At 39.6% G+C, this 19,736-nt stretch overlaps 1 protein-coding gene across 5 annotated transcripts in view; it reads right to left on the bottom strand.

The window, feature by feature from the left end:
• The window catches only part of DIAPH2 (diaphanous related formin 2), a 172,755-nt gene that overhangs the window by 86,127 nt on the left and 66,892 nt on the right, over positions 1 to 19,736 (bottom strand). For all 5 annotated transcript variants that reach the window (XM_041396311.1, XM_041396306.1, XM_041396308.1 and 2 more), the window contains 3 exons: positions 18,008 to 18,247; positions 13,320 to 13,449; positions 2,303 to 2,427 (listed from right to left, as the gene is read on the bottom strand). In XM_041396311.1, coding sequence (XP_041252245.1) covers positions 2,303 to 2,427; positions 13,320 to 13,449; positions 18,008 to 18,247 — 495 coding nt within the window. The remainder of the gene's footprint in view (positions 1 to 2,302; positions 2,428 to 13,319; positions 13,450 to 18,007; positions 18,248 to 19,736) is intronic.

Below are 19,736 nucleotides of genomic sequence, written 5' to 3'. Positions count from 1 at the left end.
TTCTTGTCACTGGCCTCCTACATGAATCTGATACTCCGAGCAGTATCTATCACTCTCCCATCCTCTGAACAAAGTCTCATCCACAGCTACTGGTAAATAACTTTGTTTATGACAGGAATGAGAAACTGTGCCTTGAATATTATAATTGCTGCATCCCAAAACTCTACTGAGACATTTCAAGTTTTCTCAAACACTCAGAGAGATGTGTGGCCTGAAATTCTGTAACTTTCTAATCTCAGGATGTGCCATCGCTAACAAATCTTCAGGCAGCTGAGGAAATCAAAGAAATACATACTGCAGACAAGGGTGTCATTCTTACACCCTCCAAAATGATTCTTCAATCTAATAAAAAACATGGGAGTGTAGAAAGCCTCAACATATTCAGCGATAAGCAGAAACAAACTGGATCCCTTGATCCGAGGGGAGATGACTTTTGAAAAGAGAAGCAGAGCACTTATCAGGTCATCTGTTCATTATGCAGACACAAATCCCCAGGTGCAGCCAGCCCCTGCCTTGCAGCCTTATCTCTGCTCCAGCCCCCCAGTGCCAGGGCTGATAAAAGCAGGGAGGCATGCACAGCTCTGGGGGCAGCTCCAGGGGCTGGAATTACCTGGAATCAACCAGCCAGGCTGCCCAGGATCCTAGGAATAATTCACTTTCAATCATTCCATAGGCTCCTCCTATTTCTGCCAACACAAAGAAACATTAGTATTTTTTTTTAAAAACTCTTTTGCATTCAAACTTTTTCTTCTCTACGAAATTCAGGTGACACGCTGCAGAGAGAAAAATGTTAAATATTATCTACTTGGCTCTTTTTCCTCACCAAACCATCTGAGTGATGCTAATCATGTCTGTAAGTAAACACATAGGCAGTAAAACAAAAATACAACTGAACAATCATTTCTGTAACCTGGAAAGCAGAGCTGTCAAATTTAACAAGAAAAAAAAAAACAGTGGTAAAGGTGCATTTCATAAATTGGTTTAATTGATGAACAAAAGTGGGGCCAGCGTGACAGAATTCAGCCTCTGATGGGGTGACAAGGCACAGAACAATTACAGGGAGATATTGAAAGATTTTCTGATATGAATGAAGCTCAGGGAAATAATAATGAGCTTTGTTTAATAGCAGAACTGATAAAAGTGATTATCAGCAACTCTCTGAACCTTGCACATAAGACAAGGTGCAAGGGAAGATGGAAGGAATAAAAAACAATTTTCAACTTAGTCAGGAGTTGTCTCCCTTAAGCTACTTTCAGCAGCCTTGTCAGAAACTTAAATCCATACAGAGGAGATGCTAAATATCTACTTGTGAAATTCTGTCACTGACTCCATTCAGATGGTAAATCCTGCAAAAAACTGACTTTGCACAGACACAGCAGAGGGGAGAAATCTTCATTACAGCCACCTACCAAACGTGCTGAGCAGCTGTGAATGGATCTGAACATCAATCCCCTCCTATTTCTTTCCTCTGAAAACACCAAACCCACGAGTTCTGCCATGACTTCTGTGGCAGCAGAAAGGAGAGATCCCACAGGAATATCTGAGCTTCTAGAAATGCACAAAATGCCCTGGCCCTGGCACCCCACTCCAAATGCTCCCATATTTCCACACTGAGCTGGGGTCTGAGCACAATAAAAACCTGGGAATTTCTTTCTTTTTTTTTTTTAAAGAGCTTTTTCTCAGTCTTTTCTGCATTTCTGTGAGCTTCTTGTATCTTCAGTAGACTTGTTACTTTAAAGTTTTGAAGAAAAGGAAAGCTGGATATACAAAAACAAGCTAGACAGACATCATAATAAAGTCCCCTCCCAGATTTTACTTAAAGAATCCACAGTTTCTATTCTCTACAGAAATTAAAGGATATAACACTTCAGAGTGAAAACAAACGTAAATATTCCTCTAAAATGTTAAAAATGTAACTTAAAACCATTAGCAGAATACTCTGCCCTTCAAAAACCACCACATCTGGAGCTAAAATAATAAATATATCAACTTTACTGCTGGTATATTTCTAAAATTGATTCAATAATTCTTCTCAGACAGGAAAAAAATCCCCATACTGAGTTTATGGCTGCTCAGTGCAACTACTTCCTCCAGGAAAGCTGTCTGGGCACCCCTTGAAAATCTGATTATTGATGCTTTCAGTTCTCTGCTTGCTTACATTCACCACGTCCACTGATGCCTTTGCTCTGCTCTAGAAGAAATGCACGAAAAGAGAATTAAACCCCATTTTGAAGCGCTGCAAAGACCCCAGCAGAGGATCAGAATAACCAGAATAACCAGAGGGGACGTGCCAAAAGGATATGCTCATCTTCTCCACAAACTTGTCGTGCTCGTCCTGGCTTTTAGGGAAGTTCTCAATGTCCTTCTCCAGGCGCTGGATCTGCTGGTTCATGGAGTCCAGGTTGCTCTTCAGAGTCTGGGCTGAAACTAAGGGAAAAAAAGAGTTTAAAAAGTGATTCCAGAAAGGGTGTCAGAAGAGGAAAAAACAATGGCAGTATAAATAGGCTGCAAGAGAATGATTCCATTAAATAGATTCATATTTTTCTGAATTACAGCTCATAAAAAATCCTTCCCTTCATAAAAATAAATTGAAAATATCTACTGCAATATACCAGATCATCGTATTTAAAACTGAAATGTCACCACTTAACTCTACCATTAGTTCAAATTATTCAATTTCTATTTAAATTTATGGTAAAAATTCCAATATTTCTAATATTATTATTTCTAATATTCTTTTAAATCTAATTCAAAGATTAAAAACTAACTAGAGTTCAAAGAGATTTCATCTTCTTAATGCATGTACTTGGTTAAATGAATGATCTTATTAAGGCACATTTCTGTTACAGGAATGATTTAAAGAATAGACACGGGGGAAAAAAATTAAATATTTTTTCTTATATTGAAGTGACACTCATTTCTGGGCCCAGAGCTGTGTTAGTAGCAAAGGTAGGTGTGAATAATAAAAGCTGCTGGTAATCAAAAGGAAGTAAAGGATCCAGAGTAGAGCACACTAATTAAAAAAAAAAAAAAACAGAGGGGACTGTAAAGAACTCCTCTTGCTGTGTGACAAGCTATTCTAATGAACAGCACTGTGATGCCAATTTGGATTAAACAACCCCTAACTGATGCACCCGGTGAGCAAAAAATGACTGAAGCAATCCCACATCACAAAAAATTCCAGACCTGCAGGAAAAGCGAAAGAGCCTCTGCAGAGAATTTCCTGGTCCAGCTGGAGAGTGAAAACAATCTGAGCTGGAAATATTGACTTTTATGGCACAAGCCACGAGAACCACTTGTCAGGCTGGTTTTTGTCCCAGAGAACAACTGGCCAAGCACTTCTCTCCAGTCAAAGCTGCCTTTTGGAACCCAGGGCTCTCTCCCATTCTCTGTCTCCTCTTGCACAGCTCTCATCTCAGTTCTCTTAGGAAAAAGCAGAGAATCCCAAGATCCCTTTGCCCCAGTGCAGCCAAGAAAAGCTAACAACTCCTTTTTTTTTAAGGAGTTATTACCTGTTGCTGGAAAGCAGTTTGCCCAAAAGTTCCGCTAAGTATTTTCTAAAGAACCGTTTATTTTTCTATTTTCTTAGAAATAAAAAAAAATAAGTCATGACTACATGAGATTAAAGAAGGAAATTCAGTCACGATGGCCTGAAAAACAGCACATAGGAATTAAAAATCTGGTAAATAAGGGATCTGCTCCCAGAGGAAAATCAATTTTCTATTCTTTCCAAGCAAGGACTCCCATCAGCCGTAACACCGATTTCACGAGCGTGTTCAAATACATATGGCACCAATAGAGCTGTCTTTATAGCAGCCATTATCTTGATTTTATTTTCAATTTTATCCATTTTATACTGGGTACCAAAGGAACTACTAATCATGTAATCCTAGAATTATAGTGGAGGTTTTTTAAGCTTAACTCAACTGGGGTGGGAATCTACATTGACCACAGAATCCTTGTAGCTTTTAAATTCACATTTGAGAGCTAACTTTGAAATCAACCACTAAACCACTCTGAATAACACAAATTATCAAAGCTGTTAGGTTCTGCTTGCATTAGTTTTAATTGTTTGATATTATGATCAAAGCACCCATTTTTGCTTGAACTGAACAACTTGAATTACTGTAATATTTTTATGGGCTGTTGTGGAGTTGCAGAGGGGGACAAACAGCACCAAAGGAAAATGCTGGAACTGAAAAAATAAATGAGAAGGATGCAAATGGTCATTCTGCTCATAGAAAGAATAGCAGCTGGTAAGAAAATAAGCAACATAACACAAACTTTAACTGCTTGCAGCAATTTGAAAATATTTAAATGCACGACCACAGAGCAAAAGTTTATTTTTGTCTGGAATTCAAAAGCACCAAGAAATTCAGCAAGCAATGACAAATAACTGTTGAACTTGGTGATTAAGATGGATGGAAAGTGTTTTCACTTGTACAAAACTAAGTTCAGAAAGCCCCAGATCAGATCAGCCTTTGAAAGCAGGGAGGAACTCTATCCAAGCAAGAAGGCTGCATCCTCCTAAAGCTGTGCTTCCCATAATTAACTTCTCTATTCACACTCAATTAACAAAAAAAGTTGTAGAATATGCAATTCTGTTCACTTTCCCCACGCCCTTGCCCAGGCAAATGTACAAGTTTCTGCTCAAATAATTTATGCAGTTGTTGTTCTGCAAGACAAATTTCAAAAGATGACAGAACAGGGAACATATATATATATAGACTATAATAAAATATCTGCATTTCCTCCCATAAACCCTTTTATTAGAGATTTACTACTTCAGTAATGTGCAAAGGAATCAACATGAATACCTTCTACTTTCAGGGAAATTCATGTAAATTTCTTCAAACTCTTGCAAGGTTTTAATTTATGAAAGCATAAATTCTACTTGCAGCACAAAGCCATTTCCTTGAAACCATTTGAAACTGCACATCCTGAACAGCCTGTCCCCTGCACTCCTCAAAGACAGGGCCTTGTTCACCTTCCATTTGCCCATCACTCCACAGGAAAATTAGGCATTTAATAGAACTGGTCTCAAAAATGGACACGAAAGGCAGCGTTTGGCCTTCAGCAGCAGGGGCTCTTACTGACAAAGCCTCTCTGGAGCAGCCATTCCAATATTATTCCACTTAACGTTGCAGCAAGAGAGACCAACCAACTAAATCCAATACTTAAATAACTGATGTCAAGGTAGGAACATGAGGAAAGTGCAGAAAATGAGGAAAACAGGAAGAAAAAAAAAAAACTCCAGCAGCAAAAGTCACCAGAAAAAATGCCTTGTGTGTAACCCCCAGACAGTAAAGGGTGAGCAGACCCCCCAAAAAAGGGAAGCAACTTAAAGGATGCCTGGCCATTTATTTCCTTGCATTAGCAAGGATGAAATGTTGGCCACATTTCCAAAGGAAAAGAAATCAGCAGCAGTGAAGAACCCACGTCACCCAGCCCCACAGGACCTTGAGGACTCCCACCCACGCTGGAAAGGCAGCACCCAAGAAATGGGAAAGCTGGAGAATTCCAAAGTCAGACTAATTTGCTGACACAGAGAACAGAGAAGACAGAGGATAAATGAGTTCAGGAAGAAATGGTGTGGATTCTTGGACAGCAGATTCAGAAGGAAGTCAAAGGTCAAAAGCAGGGATGGAATTTTTCAAGTCTCTCTGAACACGTGCAGATGTGGGGAAATAACCTGGAGCAACTTCAGGGTTCTCTCCAAACAGCCTAAAAACCCATGTAAACCCCAAAAACTACATATGGACCAATCCTCATGGCCAAAGAGAGGAAAAAAGCAGCAAAATTTCTCAGTCTGTGACAAATTGTGCCAGTCTGGCTCCCCGTTTAGCCCTAAGGAGAGGTTGGCTTGCAGAGAGCTCCAAGTTGGAAAGAAATGCAGCACCTTGAATGTGTGGACCTCAAACCCCGATGATAAAAGGATTTGTGAGACAAAGAACAAAGCCATTAGTAGAAGTTAAACTTGTGTTTCATCTCACTGCAGAATCACTGTAACACCCAGAGCTAACAGGAACAAGGTAAAGGGAAGAGTGATGTATTGTCCAGGTGATTCCTGTCAGGGGCAGAGCAATGCACTCAGATCCATCAGTATTGTCTCTGCACAAATACTGAATGCAACCCACTTAATCATGCATCATTAAATCTTGGACTGATTAAAAGATTATTTTGTATATTATTATTTCATTATAGCAGAAAATCACTGCCACTGCAGAGATAACGCAATATTATTCTGACATGGAAGGTAATAATTTCCTTCATCTTATTATTTTCCTTTTATTAATTGCTCCTCTGAAAAAAAACCCTCAAACCAATCCTATGCACTGATTTTGGAGAAAGCATTGCACAGTCTGCACGCTAAGGAAGGCTTAGTGAGTGTCTGCTGGAGCAGTTCAGCCCCAGAAAAATGCTCCAAGCAGTTAATCTCATGCTGATGGCGAGCTCTAGCTGGTCCCTGTAGCCAAGCTAAGCATTTTGTATTTACATTAATACAGCAACAGGACCAAAGGTCAGACTAATCCCTTCTAAAATAAGATTGCATCAGACTGAGAGTCCTCCCCACAACAAGAGGTGAAATGATACATTTTTATTAGGTGAAGTGCCTCTTGCATGAGAAATTTAAATGGTCTCTGATCATGATGCAGACCTGGGATGGCCATGTCCACAGCTGGAAAACACTGAAGTGAAAGCCAACAACATCAATTACTTCAGTAAGCAAAAGCAGGTCTGCACCAAGCAAATTAACTCGTGGATTTTTAAGTCTAGACAGTATTTGCACCATAACTACAATGTAAGCATACTAATGACTATTTATTTCTTATTGCTCGAGGGCAGATGGAAAGAGTTTTTCACAAAGGAATGAGAGGCAGTTTGGAGGGATATGGGTGAGCAAGTACATAATCTGCAGGAATTACAAGCATTGATTACTCAATTCATACCAAGTAACTTCCTGTTTGTTAAGACAACAAATGTTTAAACACCTCAGGGTCAAAGGGGAAGAACAGCTCCCACCTTACCCAGTTAGAGGAGCTGCCATCCTCCTCTTCCAAAAACTGGGAAAGTTTTATGACACAAAGCCCTGGTGCTTAACAACCAACCCACCATGCAGAACAGACTTTCTCCCTGACACAATCTTCCCTGCATATATTCAACTTTAGCAGAGAAGCAGGTCTGCCCAAATGGCAATGCTGTGTTTATATCCCATTACTGTGTACTGGGAGTTGACCTGAGGAACATTCAAAGCAGAATTTTTAACAGAGATTTCACTCATGGACGTGCATTTGCACTTTTGATTTGCATGCTGACATCTCCTTGCCCTGCAAAGGCTCTGCCTGCACCCAGCACTGCAGGGGAAGGGGCAGAAGGCAGGGACACAGCAGTGCCCCACCTTTCCAGGCTGTGCCTCACCTTTCCAGGCTGTGCCTCACCTGTGCAGGCTGTGTCCCACCTTTCCAGGCTGTGTCCCACCTTTCCAGGCTAACCTTCACCTTTCCAGGCTGTGTCCCAGCTGTCCAGGCTGTGCCCCACCTTTCCAGGCTGCAATAGGAATTTCACTGCCCTGGCTAAACAGAGACAGCACCTGAGCATTGCTGTCACAGGGACACAGCACCTGAGCATTGCTGTCACTGTCCTGCCCACCTGCAGGCAAGCTGGACACAATTTTCATGTAAAATCCCTTGGTATCAAGCCCAATAACTCCTGGTTTGGGGTTTAATGCGAGGTTCAGTCCCAGGCACTCTGTGTGTGCCACCCTCCTGCTCCCCCTTGTCAGGAGCAGCCTTTCCCCCCAACCTTCCACATTTACCTCACTAACCAAACAGCAAACAATGCTGTAGAATTTAAGTTCTTTAGTTGAACTTGACTTTTCGTACTACAACTACAAATCTTTTAGAAAACAGATGTCCCAATTTCAGAAGAACAACCAGGAGCACTGGAGCTGCTGGGTGAGAAGAGCTCTGCAATCAGCAGTGTTCTCCTGGCAGTGTGGGAAATCACCTCCAGAGCACTCCAGAAACTCACCCTACTTTGATGGTGACTTAATTGCAAAAGTCTTTCAAGATCTCAGAAGTTGAGTTTATTTTTAAAAGAGAGCTTGTAATTACAAAATCAGTATGTATTAAATGAGCATGCTGAAGCAGAACTGCTGGCAGGGGTGTAAGACAAAGTGCAAATGAAGCAAAGAAGTAAAAAAAAATAAAATAAAATGTAAGGAAGTGTGGAACTTTTCCTTCCACAAAGTAAGGAAGGCACAGAGAAGGAGCAGAGCTGCTCACACAACGTGCTGCTGATGGAAAAACTCAGATTTTGGGCAGCTTCATCCAGCTGAAGCCTGGCCTTCCTGACTGCCTGAGCCACTTCCAGAGGGGCCACAACCTTCCTCACAGCCACCAAAGTGCAAATTCCACCACAGATAAGCAGGAGAAGAAAGAACAAAGTGCCATTTTGCAGCTTTTGCCTCTCTCTGGAGGCTTGCATTAAGGCATTTTAAATGGATTACACAACTTAAGGCATTTAAAGCAATCTTCACTTCTGAATTGGTTTAACTACAGCCAGAAATTCCTAAATGCTTTAATTTCTTTAATAAGCAACAGCCCATGAGAGTCATTTGGACTGTTCTTTCATTTTGCCCTTGATACTTACACTTCAGGGAGGGGAGCAGAGCCTTAAAACGCAAGCCATACGGAAAGCTGCTTAATGGAGATTCCAAATTATAACTTCAAAACGTAGCTCCAGAACGCAGAACAACCACAGCTCTCTACAGCATTTATTACACACAGACAGCAACTAAAAAAAATCCTCAAAGCCTTCACAGGCTGGGAGAACTCACTAAGCCATTTTGCAGAGTGTGAGGCAATCCAGAATCTCAGCCAGGCTCCAAAAGGATCCCTTAGAGAAATTGCAGCTCAGAACTACAGCACAAGAAGCACCTGTGAGGTTTCTGCTTTCCACCTCTCATGTGCCAGATTGGGCAAAAACTGCTTCAGCAATTTCAGCTGTGCAAGGTGGAAATGCTGCAGATCTCTTTGCTAAAACCCGGGTTTTTTTCTGCTGCAACAAACTGTAAAACTTTTGTCTGACAGAAAAACGGCTGCTGCTTATGAGCATGTTTTAAATTGCTGTACTTCAAAGTGACAGTGGCACAGGATGTTTTAAAATATTTCCCCCATTCTAAAATGATGCCATTAAATCGCAGTGAAGTACCTGTATAAAATCTCAAAATTAATATTTTATTACGGTATTTGTAATAAAAAGTACACACATATTTGCATTTCCCAGTGTTTCCATTGCTAATGGCCTTTCTAGAGAGATGCCTCCACCATCAGAACCATGTGCTTGCAAATTAATGAAATAAATTCCAAAGTCCAAGTGAGTGACAAATCTGTGCTGTGCTATTGGTATTTTTCAGTCCACTGCACAGACCTAATTCACCCCCACAAGGCACCTTTCACTTGATTTTACTTTCAACACCACTTTAAAAGAACTATCAAGAGGCACACCTTGATATCAGGCAAAGAACTCAGTTATTACTGAAAGAGACTAAAAAATACAGATATTTATATTACATATATCCCCCTTTCCCAGTTTATCTCAATTTGCTGTGACTCTGCACAGCCCAGTGAGTGCCACTGCTGGAACAGCTACATCAGGAACGTGATATCCACCAGATAAAGACATGGCTATGGCTTATGTTAATGTTTTATTATTTACAGGCACAATGGCTGAATCACAATCTGGGATGTAAAACTGCTCCTCCTAATATCTAAAATCAAGTTGCTGTTATAAAACACATGACTAACTTGTTTTAATCATCTTAATTCTGTGTATTATCTATTTCACTTTTATGATTTCTGAGAGGCTCAATTGACACTCAGGAGAGCCTTAACTTTAAAAATATATTTATTTTCTGAGTGATTCCAAACTATACTTTTAACCACATGGCTGTCTAGAAATATCTGACTTGTAAGGTACCTCTTGGTTTTGTTTGGAAATTTGACTGAAGCCCAAAACAGGATGGGAATTGTTCAGGTCTTTAATAAAAAGCTGAGGTTATAAAGTGGGAAGAGCAAATACCCTGAGAAGCAGAAGAGGGATAACAAGTGGAGTGAATGGGCCAGCAGGGCTGGGTCTGGTTCCAAAGGACAGGGGAAAAAAGAAAGGGGGGAAAGAAGAAAGGGAGGAAAAAAAGAAAGAGGGGAAAAAAATAAAGGGGGAAAAAAAAGAAAGGGGGGTAAAAAAGAAGGTGGGAGGAAAAAGAAAGGGGGAAAAAAAGAAATGGGGAAAAAAAAAGAAAGGGGGAAAAAAAGAAGGTGGGAGGAAAAAGAAAGGGGGGAAAAAAGAAATGGGAAAAAAAAGAAAGGGGGAGAAAAAAGAAAGGGGAAAAAAAAAAGAAAGGGGGAAAAAAAGGGGGGAAAAAAGAAATCTTTGAGTTTTGATTGGTTTTCCTTTCACAGTCTGCTTCCAGGAAGAAGAAATGCTTTTCCAATGATCTCTTGATAGTTAATCACTTTGACCTTTGCTTGCATTTTCCAGAATAAAACTGTTTCCTAATTTATTTTTACTTTTCATAAAGCTGCAGGTTGATCTTCCATCTTTAAAAAGATCAACTATTTTATTGTACCTAATATCAGATTATTGAATATTTTAGTACATGCATGGGGAGTTCATCTAATCCCATTGACCTTTTCATATTAAAATCCAGTTTTATGCTTTATCTGCTCTTTGTTAAAAAGTATAAAAAAAAAATCAGCTGTTGTTCAGATGCTGGTTCTTTATTCTTATATGAAAATTAAGCTGAACAGGATTTTTTTTCTTTACATGGAAGTGAGAATATGCAGCCAAAGCTGAAAAGAAGTTGCAGGTGCCAAGTGCAGCATTTGGAAGGTTCTGCACAGCCCAGACCACAAGGCTGCCTCCTGACTAAAAAGAACCAGCATCCATCTCAAGCAATGACACTCACCTGCCTGGCTCACATTTCCTTATTTCAAATTCATGCAGAGATAATATTTGCTGGTAGATTTCTTCCTAATTTATGAATAACTGATGCCAGCATCCTCATATCCAGCCAATTTATTCCAAAAGAGGCTTCCCACAGGAAAAATAAACCCAACTGTCCGTCCCCAAAACCACTGGTTTATAAAACACCAAACAATAAATAGGAAGTGCAAACCTCCTCCACTTCAAATTCCTGCACAGGAAAAGCACCACGTGTGACAGAGCAGATGAACATTACAATTATCCAACCCCCAGGAACACCATGGGGAGCAGTTGAAGCGACTTGCACAAATCCCATTTATTCTGCCAAAAATCTGCCTTGCTCCAGAAAGCAAAGGAGGGCTGAAAGAGAAGTTTGGGTCATTAAAAATGAACAGCAATTTATGCTCTGCTAGAAGTCAGTGCTGTTTACAGGAAATGCAGCTTTTGTCTTACAGAATGAAACAAATTTAACTGCAATAAAATCTTTTTCATATGTATGCTAAGCACCAGAATTATTAGAGGCTTTGCTCCCATTAATATGCTTTCTCTGTTTAGGATGCTACAGCTTAACTAAACTTTACTGACTCTTCCAGTTTAATTCCTCAAGTCAACTTACAGAACATCAGAGGCTTTGAATCAAACTGTAAAAATCTCAAAGCTGCAAGGTCAAGTGTCACCTACAGAAGAAAATTCATAAAAGATCATCAAAAGTGCCTGGTAAACCAGAAGACTTTACAAAGAAAGGAAGAAAAAGATGAAAAGTCACCTCGAGAAAAGAATTATCAAGTGGGGAAAAAACATTTTTGGAATTTAGATAAGATGCCAAAGTGCTACTTGCATAAATAACTTAATTAATATGTTAGTCCACAGAATCACAGAATATTCTGAGCTGGAAAGGACTCACAAGGATCAATGAGCCCAGCCCCTGGCCCTGCACAGACACCCCAAAAATCCCAGAGCAGGGACTCAGGCCAATGAACCCTCCTGCAGCATAATCAACACAAATCAAACACAGGTTGTGTGCAGAAAAAAACCTGGAAAGGTGCATGAAAAGTTTGAGAAACAGAGAAAAAAAAAAAAAGTGACAGAGGCAGACACAGAAAAGTGAAGAAGTGTGAGTGAAGCCATGGCAAAGCTGGGCTGATGGATGAACTCTGCCCAGGTCCTCAGGGAAACAGGAGCTCTGCTCCCAGCAGCCAGCTGCAGACACCAGAACAGAGACTGAGAGCAAGGGATGGCCTAATTAATAAAGTATCTAACAGCTAATCACTGCACGGAGAGACACATTGACTGATAACACTGGAGGAAAGGAGAGAAACATTTCCAGGAGGAAACCTGGACAGGACTGGTGGAAATGTGCATCCAAGTACTTCTGACCTCTACTTTCCTTCATATTCTTGTGCTTGCCCAGGAATTTATATTTATATTTATATTTATATTTATTTATATTTATATTTATATTTATATTTATATTTATATTTATATTTATTTATATCTATACTTACATCTATATCTATACTTATATTATTTATAACTATGGGTTTAATACCGATATTGATATTTATATTATTTATATTTATCTTCTGATGACACGGGCCAATTAAAAGTTTGTGTTATCTTCATCTACTTCTGCCTGAGCAGAAAACTCAGCAGCAAGGGTGCCAAGCAGCCCAGGCTGTGCCACATGAGGACGTGGCCAACAGGTGAACTCAGCTGCCACATCCCCAGCCTGGCCTGCTCACTGACCAAAAATAATCATGAGTTGTGGCCTGGGCAGCACAACTGAACTGGATCTATTCATAATGCAGCCTGGGATTTTTCCAGAGCATGCTATTTATTTGCATAAATAACAAATATGCATATTTATTATATATATTTATAGTATGTCTATTTTTATATATCATATTTTGTAATTACGCACTTCACATACAAATATATATATTTATTTGCACAAATAGCATAGCTATTTATTTGTTATTGTCTCTCAGGTGTGGAAATGAGGAGCTCTGTGTGTGAAGGCTCCTTGCACACTCAGAGCTCACTCTTCAGAGGTTTGATGGGACACTCAGCACTGCTGCCACAACTCCTGAGCCGTGCCTTTTCAAGCACCTCACTGAAATAAACTGTATTATTTTCACAGCCTACTGCAGAAGAAAAGGAGTTGCTGTTTTTCCCTGCTGACTTCTCAGCTCAATAAATACCAGAAAAGCACAATCCACGTGGATTACCAATGCTTGCAGGTTACATAATCCCACAATCTCAGATGAAATGCTGGAAATATTTAATATCAAAGCAAACAACTGCTGTCTTTAGGTGCTTTGTCTGTTGCTTACCTTTACTTGCACTCTCAACGTGCTGCAGCTCATCTGGGAATTTTAAGATGTCCCGGTAATTCTCCTCACAGATTTCTGCCAGGAAATGCAGCAGGGTGGTTTTCTGGTCTGATGATTTTGTATCTCGAATCTAAAAAAGTGAAAACAGGAAAAAACAAAGAAAAAAAAAGATTTCTGTTTCAAAAAAGAGTGAATATTGCAGACTTCAACTCATTAGCAAAAAGTTACCTACATGGGTTGCCTGCAAATAAACAGATTATTTTAAAAATGAAATTTCTTGAATTTGTCACAATTTAGGACTAGAAGGAATCTACCCTATGATGTATTTTAAGAAATAATGATTAATTTTGTTGAGAACAAGATCTGAAGACAGTCCATAAAGTTCTGAGATTTGAGCATTGCCAGTTCAGAATCCCCCAGATAAAAAATAGCTGTGGACAGAGATTAAACAGAACTGAAATTAGAGCATTCCTTCAATGCCAAATCACTACAGGGATCTCTGAAATGCTGCATAGCTGGACACCATGCTAACAGTCAGAATTTGCATTTTGACCAGTCAAACTAAAGTAACTCTTTGTTGTAAATCCACAACTCTTTGTCGTTTTTTCTTGGAGCAAAATCTAAACCATGCTGTGTTGGACTAAAGATTTGGAGAACAATTCTACAGAGATAAACTGCATAAATGCACCCTGCCTTGCCAGAATGCAGAATAACAAAAAAGCAAAGGTAATCCTGACTAGCTAAAGGAAATGTAATGCATCCAGCTGCATTTATGAAAAGCTGCAGGGAAACTCTGCACAATGGGAAATAACAGGTAAATGTATTTTTTTGCTGTTCTTTCAACTTTTAGTGGCCTGAAACAAATCATTATTCTTGGGAGTTATAAGACTGTTCTCCTTTAGCCTGAGTGCATGAACTGCTGAAATCAGGTTTTTTGGTTAAAAAAATAAAAATCTGAACTAATTTTTACAATACAGGACCAGTGGCACATTCCCAATAATCCCATGGCACAGTGCACATGTCTAGACAAAGGAACATCATGAAGTTTAGAGAATGAGAGAACAAATTTAAGGCCAAATTCCTGAGTTTGCCCATTTTTGTGCAGATGTGAAGAAGGGATGTATGAGTTGATGGAAGATCCAGCAGGAGCAGAGATTTCCTCTTACACACAAAGGCAAGACAGAGGAGGTGCAGGTAAGAGCTTGAGAGGAGCACACTGCACTTGACAGAGAATTACTAATACATCTGGAAAGAGTTGTTTTAACAGCATTTTACTCATCTAGTACAGTTCTTACACAAAAGTAAGCTACAACATACACAACAAATGAAATAAAGGATTTATTTAAGAAGAATACATAAATGCTTGTGTAAAATCTCCTATTTGTTTTCTCATTCTCTAAATCACTTGAAGTTCTAATTCTATAATCCTCATGACAGGCTTGCCATCGATGTTCAATTTAATAGAGGCCTTTCAGCTTTAAGGATTACCCTGTTAGGAATAAATGAGTGCAGTGGAAAAACAGGCTTTTAAAAATATAAGGTATTTAGGCAATTAAGAAAGCAATTTAATTCATACCAATTCAGCGATTAAAGACTAAACAATGCTCAGTAATGGTATGCAGTTAAAGGGCTTTAATGTGTTACATACACAGAAGTTCTTCTGACTTGAAAAAAAATAGTAGATTTACTGGCTAAACATCTGCATGGAAAAAAGAAATTGCATTTCAATTTGTCTGTGAACAACAGTAGTGGGATTTGCAGTCTTTGATCTCTCTGACATCATCAAGTGGATAAAGCACTTTTTTTCCTAAATGGACAAAATTATTTTGCTTTTAAATTACAACAGGAACATGTTTTGCTACCAGGAGCAACATCACAATAAGAGTCAGCATTAGCACCTTGTAGTAAAGGTAAATGTCTAAATAAATATCTAAGTAAACATTTTAGAACTTGAACAAATGTATCAAATTCATTTCTTTGGCCCAATCATAAACAAGTCTCTGCTATATTCATCTTTACTCTTAACACAATGTAGATAGGTCTGCTTGATGTTTAGAATGAATATCTGTACTTTAAGAATCAAGTCCTAAGCCCACTTGTATAAGGAAACATAAGATAGCTGCTGTTTGAGTGTAATTTAGCACATAATATTTAAAGATAAAAATAGGAATGAAAGTAGGAACTGGACAGGTGTAAGCCCACTTGTATAAGGAAACATAAGATAGCTGCTGTTTGAGTGTAGTTTAGCACATAATATTTAAAGATAGAAATGAAAGTAGGAACTGGACAGGTTGCAGCTTGGCTGAGTCTGTATTCACACCCTGTACTTGTATTCAATATACCCTCATATTCAACATACCCTCATATTCAATATACCCTCATATTCAATAAGCCAGCCATTATTTTAACCCCTCATATTCAATTAGCCACCCATTACTTCAATTTTTTTGCAATAAATGCAATACTTTTTACATTCAGCTTTTTACTTGCAGTAATTTTGCTAACATTCCTTGGCTTGTAAAGAACCTAATGGCTTAGCCTGATTTCTGCTGCTCTACACACTCCAGCCAAGTGGATGAAAAGCAAAAAGAGCCTATTAATTTGTGCCTACAAGACCAGGAGCTGGACTTTGATGAACCTCGTGGGTCCTTTCCAACTCAGGATATTCTATCATTCTATGATTCAGGATAAATTTTTAACACTGTGGTGTTCAAATTTTAAAACACAGGTTTTGAGTCCAGGGCCATTCTTTGCCTGAGAGACAGAATTTGGAAATAACACATTCAGCTTAAAAATAAATGAAATAAACTGCTAGATCAGTGTGGGCTACAGAAAGCAGCTCCAGCTGAATGCTGAAGCATCAATTTGAGGGTCAATACCATGAGATCCTTGGCTTGGGGAAGGATTAAAGGCCAAGGGACACAGAGCACAACACAGCACAACCACTCAAACCAAGAGCTACACAGAGTAAGATGTTTAATTCTGTAAAAGCCAGAAAAACACCACCAGAATGAAACTCTCCCTTGACACAGAGTAAAGCATTTAACCCATGCTAATCACTCCACAGGGCACTGCCAGATTGGGGCTGGGTTCAACCAGGTACTTCTGGGTGCAGCTCTCAGGTGTGAGGGTTAAACGTGGCAGCCAATGCAAGGGAAAATTTATGTATGAGCCATCACTGGAGTGACACTTTATTATAGCTATAAAAAGGCTCTCTATTGATTTTTATGAGATTATAGACCTTCTCCTACCCTAGAAATCTTTCCCCCCTTCCCAGAACAAGGGCTGCTGGACAATAAACGTCCCCTCATCAGTAATGCTCAGCCTGGATAAACAGCTTGTCTTGTTCTATTTGCACTATGAACAAAAAGCAACATAGCAGCACTTAACAGATGAACACACATTGATCCAGCCAGAATGCTACAAAAGCTTTATTGAAACTGAGCTCCTGCTCCTCACTTGAATTCAGCACCACAGGACCAGCAGCTGTACCTGCACATCCCTGAAACAATTCTCTTTCCTTTCAGTTCCACTCCCACTGGGCAGAATTTTGGAACTCCTGAGGGGGCTCCTGCTGCACTGGGGGTTCAAAAAGCAGCTGGATCCTCTGGACATATCAAACAAACACAGCAAACTTCAGTGGATTACTGCAGCAGCCTCCCTCAGCCAGAGCACTTTTGCTGCTGGATTTCTACTTTCACAGAGCATTCAGGCACTGAGGATGCTCTGGAGCAGGCACAGGAATAGCTGCTCTACATCCCAGGAATTCTGATGATGATGTCTCTTATTTGAACAAAATTAAGTTCTCTGCCTTCTGCCAAGAGATTGTTTACAGATCATTTCTATCTTCAATAACATCATCCACTGCAATATAACATCCAGAGAGATAATCTGTTTTTAAGGATTTGCAATTACTCCTCAGTCATTAGCCTTCTAGCTCAGTCCAGACAGGCTGGAGTTGTGCTTCCTTTTATTTTCTTTATCATGTTTTAATAAAAGTTTTAACAAAACCAGATCTCTGTGTACGAAATGACCAAGCTCTGTTATAAAATAATTTCTTTTCCAAAACCAAACGCCAAACGTTTATCCCAGATCAATACTTGCCTTTTTTCTCCTCTTTTTTTTCAGACTGCATAATGTAAGTACTGCATCCAGTAAACAGACAATTAATTTTAAGATTGTTCAAGAAACAAGCAAAAAGAAAAAATCAATACAAAACTCTGGTTGTATTGAAAAGTGAATTCATCACATTAGGATTCCTCATCATGAAGTGTGTGTATTCTGCACACAGAAATGTGTACACAGACACCTTGCTGACAGCTGACTTAAAAAAAAATAATAAAAATCTCTTATCATGGGCAGAAAGTGCACTAAATGATAGTCACTATTCTAAAAAAGGAGTTATTATAAGTATAGTTATAATATAACTACATAACCATGAAAGGAGCTATTATAAAATGCAAAACGAAGGCTCCCAAATTCTGCTAGACAACCTTGAAGGCTGAAATACGTTCCTTAGGAGCAAAAAAGTAAAGACACCTTCAAGTTACCGAAGGAATGCTGACTGTGTGCTCCCTGTCCATGACTAAACACAGGGGTGCACTCACTAAATTCCAGTGGCTGATGCTTCCCCTGCTGCGTGCCGAGTTCCAGGAGCTGCACCCGAGCGCTCCGTGCCTGCAGCTTACCTTGCACAGAAAGCTGATGTTGAAGCCCAGAGACTGAGCGTTCCTGGAGCCAGAGTTCATGTAGTTGCCCAGGAACAGCACCAGCTCCAGGAGCTTGCTGAAGCTCTCGCTCTTCTTGAGCTCCTCGCAGGCCAGGGTCACGGCCATGATGTCGGGTTTGATGTTGTTCACGTGCTCCTCGAACATCAGCCGGAACAGGATCCCGTTGAGGCGCGCGCGCAGCATCTTCACCGAGCTCATCTGCAGGCAGCCAGCCACAGCACACGTCACCCACCCAACTTGTCAGAAAAGCTCAAATTGAAATTCTCAAAAGATCAAAAAGTTCAAGTTCTGACTGTGAGGACACAGGACCGGCCAGCAAGGCTACAGTTTCTGCATGTTTTCACTGCCTGTCCTGCACCCCAGCACCTCCGTGTTTCGGACAGAAGAGAGCACAGCACTCCTTCCTTCCTGCTCTGATAAAAAGGTTATAAATCCTTTATAATAATATAATATATATGTATTATATTGTCGCCCTGATTTTGTAAGACTTTATTAAGCCTTCTGATGTTTGCATTCTTTCAACAAACTTTCTCACACACAGTTCTGTAAATAACCTATGTTTTGTATTCTTTCATGGAGGTGGAGAGAATTGATGGACCCTTGGTCTGTCCAGTGGCATTGGAGAGGGGGCACTGTCACCCTCCAATCCACTGTCACCTTTGGAAAACTATAAATGTTGGAGTCAGAAAATAAAGGTGCTTCTTCTTTTGTTCCCCTCGAGAGCAGCAGTGTCTGTGTCATCATTTCGTGTCTTATCACAACATTATATATATTATAACAATATAATATAATAATCCTTTATTTATAACCTTGGGAGGTTATAAATCCTGACAAGGAGGTTACAATCCTGATGCTGTAACACAGCACAAGACAGAGACACTGAAAATAACCTACAATGCTGATTCATTAATTTAAATCCCCAAGACCAAATTCACCAGGCTGGGTCACAAAGTATCTTTCGTATTTTGCACGAGTGATCAGTTATTTCCTCCCACTAAGCACACCGTAATTCACAAGAGAAATTTAAATTAGGAAAAAAAAAAGATGTACTGAGCATTGTTAAACCACTTGAAATTTTCAATTTAATTGCAAGAATGGTTATGTTCAAATCTAGCTCATCTTACTTAGCAGAATACAGAAAGATTTTTTCCCCAATGTATTCACCATCAGGGGTGTTCCTGAAGCACTTGGCAAGAAAAGCTTTGCTATGGGACAAATCACAGATCCTGACTTTCAAAACAGGAAGATTTTGATGTTCTCCTGTCTCTGTTGGCCAAAATTTAGCCATGGTTCTCTGAGGAACCACGATTTTTCTAGCAGTGCTATCTCCCACCAGCTACCAGAAGCAGCAGCAATAACTTTCACAGGAAGGACTTGAGTGGCCTGAATGATAATGAATTCATTCTAAAATGAACATAAACATGAAGGCACTCCAGATGGTCTCAAACAATTCCTATGATCAGGCTGGAACAAGGAAAAGGAAAGGATCAGAAAAGAAGCATTTCAGCAGAACTAGTGATCTTTTTTTATAAATCTCCATTGTCACAAATTTCTCTCTGAGCCTCTATAAGCCAAAATCATTGAAAGTCTTGAAACATTATTCTTCTAATCATCCTGTATTTCAGAAATATCATACTGAAAACATCTGCCTTGAAAGGATCTACTTACACTAATCTGCAGTAGATGG

Source organism: Onychostruthus taczanowskii, unplaced genomic scaffold, assembly GCF_017590055.1.
Source record: "Onychostruthus taczanowskii isolate IOZ18803 unplaced genomic scaffold, ASM1759005v1 scaffold13, whole genome shotgun sequence".
Taxonomy (NCBI): Eukaryota; Metazoa; Chordata; class Aves; order Passeriformes; family Passeridae; genus Onychostruthus; species Onychostruthus taczanowskii.
The sequence above is the reverse complement of the archived record's forward strand: the minus strand, read 5'-3'. Positions and strand labels throughout refer to the sequence as shown.